This window comes from Bombyx mori, chromosome 10 (genome assembly GCF_030269925.1).
Source record: "Bombyx mori chromosome 10, ASM3026992v2".
Taxonomy (NCBI): domain Eukaryota; kingdom Metazoa; phylum Arthropoda; class Insecta; order Lepidoptera; family Bombycidae; genus Bombyx; species Bombyx mori.
In genome coordinates this window covers 12,054,502-12,060,501 of record NC_085116.1, presented here as the reverse complement: position 1 = coordinate 12,060,501, position 6,000 = coordinate 12,054,502, and the positions used below count along the sequence as shown (strand labels likewise).

Genomic DNA, 6,000 nt, shown 5'->3' with positions numbered 1-6,000 from the left:
TACATAGAAAAAAGTACATATAAGAATATCCTTTTTTATTGCTTTTAAAGGTGGATGAGCTTACAGCCCACCTGGTGTTAAGTGGTTACTGGAGCCCATAGACATCTATGACGTAATTTTTTTTCCTACCTAAGCTGGTAGCCTTGAGAGGCTATTCCAGCGTAACCTTAAAGTAAATGTGCCACCGACCTTGAGATATCAGTTCCAAGCTCTCAGTATAGTCATACTCAGTATAGTATAATATCAATGTTAAAATTGAAATTTATTTGGATATTAAATTGTTCAAGATTGTGAATATATAATTAGCCGCTACACACGAGTTAACTTGCATTATTGTAGAAAGAAAGCAAACCCTTGGAAATAATATTTCTGGATGAAAGCTATTTCTTTTTCCGTATTGCATGATTACATATTAGCATTATTAGCATGAATATCATTTTAATAGTTATGACATAAAAATGCCACAAACCAACAAACTATGAGAATGCAAGAATAAAAAAGAATGAGGAAAAAACTGAACTCGGATATTTAACGAAACTAGGATTCTCATAGCAGAAGGAAGACTGAGCATCAGAGACTGTAGATATATTTAAATGTAACACAATACAAAAATACACTCATACAGTTTAGAAGAATTAAAATGTTTGCGTCCTCTGATTGAAGCAACCGAAAGCGTGCTATCTCTTTCTAGTGAACAATGAACACAGCGCCAGTTTTAAACTTCGGTTAACTTCGGTTTGTTCATTTACAAGCGGGAAGATTTAAAACTTTGACAGATGGATTCTGAACTAAAGATGGAATATTTCAATTCAAAGATAATGCTATCCTTTTAAATCCGATTTCGTTTTCAAATGATTAAGTGAACAAATCTCATAAAATTTCCGATAGACACTTTTTAAGAATACTTTTTTTATGTTATCTCAACCTATAATCCGGTTCCATAGAAACAATGAAAATATATTTTTTATAAATCACTATAGTATTGCCATTATTATTGTAATCCGTTTGTGCTGATTACTTTGCCTATTAAGTTTTTTTTCTACCACAATCTACGTAAAGGTCAGCGTAGCGCATGAATATTTATATATAACCGCATTTAACAATGTGGATGTCACCACCGTTCTCGAGATATGAGGTCCAAGTCTCAACATTATGTAATTGTTTTCCCAACCTTGAAACCGAATGCCGACCATCGTAAATAAATAATACTGTACTAAAAAATTGGCTTAAACGCGTAGGATATGTATTTAACACCATCGTGCTTATTTGTGTTGCCAAGTAATCACGCGTTTTAGTTCGGGAGGGCTGTTTATAACTATAGTGACTTCGATCTTATATCTCAAGGTCAACCACGTAACACCAGGCGGACTGGTGGAAGCTCTTTTAAACATATATGCTAAAAAAGCATCTCGAGCTTTATCATGATAGAAAACTTTCATGCTGGCAACTATCTGTGTTAATTCGTTCGTGAACACATCTTAAGTAGGTAGGTAGTGGATGTAATGAAAAGTCATTGTTATAAAATGAACATAGGCCCAGTTCGTCGTGGCCTAAAGGATAAGACGTCCGGTGCATTCGTACCTAGCGATGCAATGGTGTTCGAATCCCGCAGGCGGCGGATACCAATTTTTCTTATGAAATACGTACTCAACAAATGTTCATGATCGACTTCTACGGTGAAGGAATAACATCGTGCAATAAAAATCAAACTCACAAAATTATAATTTGCGTAATTACTGGTGGTAGGACCTCTTGTGAGTCCATACGGGTAGGTACCACCGCCCCGCCTATTTCTGCCGTGAAGCAGTAATGCGTTTCGGTTTGAAGGGCATAGTAGCCGTTGTAACTATACTGAGACCTTAGAACTGATATCTCAAGGTGGGTGGCGCATTTACGCTGTAGATGTCTATGGGCTCCAGTAACCACTTAACACCAGGTGAGATGTGAGTTCGTCCAACCATCTAAGCAATAAAAAAAAAGTTCCTTATAAATCAAAGACAAATAATCACCTTTTTTAATTTGTTTTATCTGCTTTTCTTTATTGATATTATGGTTTATTTTTACACAAGCAACAATCAGCGTCATTAAAAATACGTACAGTTTATTTTATGGTTTACTTATAAAAACATTCTTACACTTTTTTTTAATTTTTCAAGTAACATTAATATTTTATTTATTAACCAGATTACATAGTTTTAACTTACGGGATAGGATTTTAAAAACATCAAGAATATTCTAGATTGTTGTTTTTTGAGCTCTTTATATTTTATATGAAGCAAATGCTTAAGTAGAATATTTGTTGTCTTTTGAGAATTTAAAACAGTTTCCTGTCGTTAATCGTCTAAAATAAAACCTTTTATTTTATGATTATGGTTGGTCTGTTCCTTTTGCCTATCCAGACGAGGCAAAGGATAGCATGGATCATAAAACTAATTGATAATCAACATACTTGGAATATAAATATTTTGTTATCAAATAACTGTAGTATTATTATCATTAAGGTACTTTATATATGATATCGACATTAATCGAAAAGGGATTCTCAAGTTTGGTATCACAAAGCTTAGATTACACATTTTAAAATTTATTTCACAATGATCCCACACACTATATACATAAAGTAGATGTATTTCAAATAGGTAAGTATGTATACATCATATTATTATAGATTATTCTGATACATTTTAACTCATTGAATTGTATTCATTGCGCCTAAAGTAGAATAATTACAAAGAAAAGAAGTTTACAAATTATTAAGCGAATATACTCAATTATTACGAAAATTCTCAATATATTTCTATTAAACTTATTAAACATTGATTTGTGCGTTACAAAAGAGGCCGATTTTTACAGCGAATATTAATTTCGAAAATGAAATAAAAAATTGAAAAGAATAAAAACGACTTTTTATTTTATTTAAAAGTAAATCAAAAATTCATGGTTCTATAGCCAAATAACGTGATATAAACAATTATAACGACATTTAAATAATACATACGCCATGCATTTACAATATGAGACGACGTTTACCGTCAACGGCATTGAAATACATTAGGTACATCGGTCCTTCCGACCTTAAGCTCGCAACTGGGTGTTAGAATACGGGCTATGCATATTTTGGAACGAAGTTCCTTATCGCGCGTTGCGAAAGGGGTCAAGACGGAAAAAATTAAGACCAAAAGTTGTAACGACACTTTTTGCTATAGTTGTAAGCTGTGCGGCGTGCGCGTGTTTCTCTGCCTATCTCTCTCTCTCTCTCTCTCATAGAAAGCAAGCCAGTTATTTTCGTTTCGTCTTTCTATTTCGCATTAAACAGTGTGGTGTCGCGACGATTATTTTTGTTGAGTGTATACAGGTTTTTTGTACATAATAAATAGTAATAAAATAATAACAATAATGAATCCTATATATAATAAAAAAATATATATTATAACTTAAAAAAAAAAAAAAAATACAATTCCTTCACTAGTTAATCGAAAGGAACTTCGTTCCATCCGGGTGTCCCTTGACACCTCTCAAGTTTTTTTCTAGAATAAACTTATGTACATGGCGGACACGATGACCGTTGTTCTTGTGATGGCTGCGCGCGCACCGCCAGCCTCGACGGATCGACGGGGTTCGCTTTGGCGACGAGCGATCGCGCCACGTGGGCGAAGGCAGCTTCGACATTCAGTCCGGTTTTGGCTGATGTCTCCATAAAGGCGACTTGGTACTCTCTCGCCAAGCGCTGCCCCTCCTCCCGCTTCACCGCCCTCTCTAGGCCGCTATCGGATTTGTTACCTGCAAGGCAAAACAGTTTCACAATGCTCAGCGTTTACCTGTGTGCTTAGTGCGAGTTTTTTAACGCTCTCGATAGCGTAAAAGTTAACCCAATTTTGTATGCAGTTGGAACAGCGCCTATAACGACAAACGTAGGCAAACGATCTCATTCCATACAAATATGAGCTAACTTTTACGCTATCTAGAATATTCTAGAACGTTAAAAAACTCGCACTGAGTGCACTGACCCTGAATGACGGACTTGACCGGCTGCCGTCTATTCGTTTCACTTCATAGGTACTCTGATGTCACGCGAAGTTGATTTAGATAATGGAATGTACCTAAGACACTCGGATTTCGTTCAGAACTCCAAGTTGCAGTAAATCAGGAAACATGGGCTTCTCCTTGTCCGCAAACAACAAACCGGGAATTCCGGTAAACGAAAAGAAGATGTTGATTTTTTTCTCTCTACCTATGCTAGCCTTGAGAGGCTATTTCAGCTTAACCCTAACGCGTTTAGGTGAGCTCACGGGGCTCTAACCGGAGTTTTGCTAACACTGACCCTAGCAAGAGCAGTGCTTCGCAGAATCTACGACCGGATCGGTAACGCGACCCACTGAGAAGAGCAATCAATGTGATGTCTGATACTTTAAGATGTCATCAAAAATAAAATTCATATCTTAATTAGTTAAATTAAATACATAAATGTTACTCAATTAAATGTGACGTCACTGAAACGATTACAATTTGTTTGTTTGATTGACCCAGTATATTTACCTAATAGCATTATGACCACGTCGTCCTGTGCGTACTCCCGAATCTCTCCGAGCCACGCTCGAATGTTGTCGAAACTCGTCTTGTTTGTCACATCATAGAGCAGCAGCAACGCTATGAGAGAAAGAAAGCACGGTCTTAAAAACTTATAGTGTTTTGTTTGATGCATGGCTTTTCCAATTAACTCAGCGTTAGCAATATAACGTAATAGAACAACTAAGAATTTAGTCTCTTGTCTCCAACTAACCGATGTCGCAGGTACTATAAGAAAAATAGACATAATAAACCGCGCCCAACCCGAAAATGAAAAATAGTGTTGACTAAGGCCCCGAATAACACCCCTGTAGGTGGCGGCCTCCCCCCGGTGAAGGTCAAGGGGCGACCTGAGGGGGTGAGGCCGCGCGGCGCGCTATCAGCACTCTAGCGCGCTGCCGTGGAGTGAATAGAGCGACCGGTCGACGGTGTATCGCGTCCCGACCCGGCAGGCTGGTTCTGGTCCAGCGGGGTATTCCGGGACACCAGCGGCACCGTCTGGGCGGCCCGACGGGCTGCCGTACCGAGACGGCCGACGTTTCAGAGCCTTCGATTCGCCTCGAAGGCTCCGTCGGCTGGGCGTCCTTGGGGTGAGCCGCGCCGTCTGGTTGTAGTGTTGACCGCGGTACCCCCCCTACCTCATCCGGGTTCTGACCTCGGAGGGGATCGGACGTCGGGTGTAAGAGTGCAGAGGAGTCGTTTAGTGGGTGGGCTCTAAAATCCTTGGGCCCGCGGTCTGCTCACAACACCATGCAGATCGTTGAGTCTCACATACCCCGCGCGCCCCTTTTGCGCGGGGACCTCGTAGGAGGTTCGGCCCTCTACCCGAAAAAAAAAAAAAAGAAAAAGGCCCCGAATAACACAGTTTAATAAAGAAATTAACTTTCCCCTAGTAATCAGGATTACTAACAACCAGAACTGAAGAGATCTTAAAACTTCACGATATACTTAATCATTAATTTATTTAAAAAATGAATTTTGAAGTTTTATTCTGAAGAAGTACTTTTTTCAAATGAAAAAAACTTGAAATTTGAATTTCCTGGAAATGGTGTGACCAGGTAATTTTTGAAATGCAGAAGTAGTAGGAAAGCTAAATATGAAAAAAAAGGATAAACTTTATTCAGTGCCATAGCTAACAAGGTCGATGTGTTGAACAATAGATTGCTTAGGCAACCGAATTAACAAGGCAGAGACACGTGACCGGTTTAAATTGACCAAGCCGAGTTGACACCGCGCCGAGCAGACGCGCGTCCGTGCGTTATATTATCATCCAGATCGAATTATAGATGTTCACTATCAATAGTCAGGTCAAATGCTTCGGCACTTGAATTAAATACATGATACAAATGTACAGTGAATTCATTTTATTGCTATACGTAGTATACCCGGGGGGCTTTATCTCAGTCTCGATTGGATTGTACAAAGTTAATAACG

At 38.5% G+C, this 6,000-nt stretch overlaps 1 protein-coding gene across 8 annotated transcripts in view; it reads right to left on the bottom strand.

Annotated features, from left to right (window-relative positions):
• Positions 1 to 2,005: 2,005 nt before the first annotated feature.
• Positions 2,006 to 6,000, bottom strand: part of LOC101736393 (ras-related protein Rab-37) — a 78,174-nt gene continuing 74,179 nt past the window's right edge. For all 8 annotated transcript variants that reach the window (XM_012697512.4, XM_021353491.3, XM_038013417.2 and 5 more), the window contains exons 5-6: positions 4,537 to 4,647; positions 2,006 to 3,780 (exon numbers count right to left, since the gene is read on the bottom strand). In XM_012697512.4, coding sequence (XP_012552966.1) covers positions 3,539 to 3,780; positions 4,537 to 4,647 — 353 coding nt within the window. In that variant the 3' untranslated portion in view covers positions 2,006 to 3,538. The remainder of the gene's footprint in view (positions 3,781 to 4,536; positions 4,648 to 6,000) is intronic.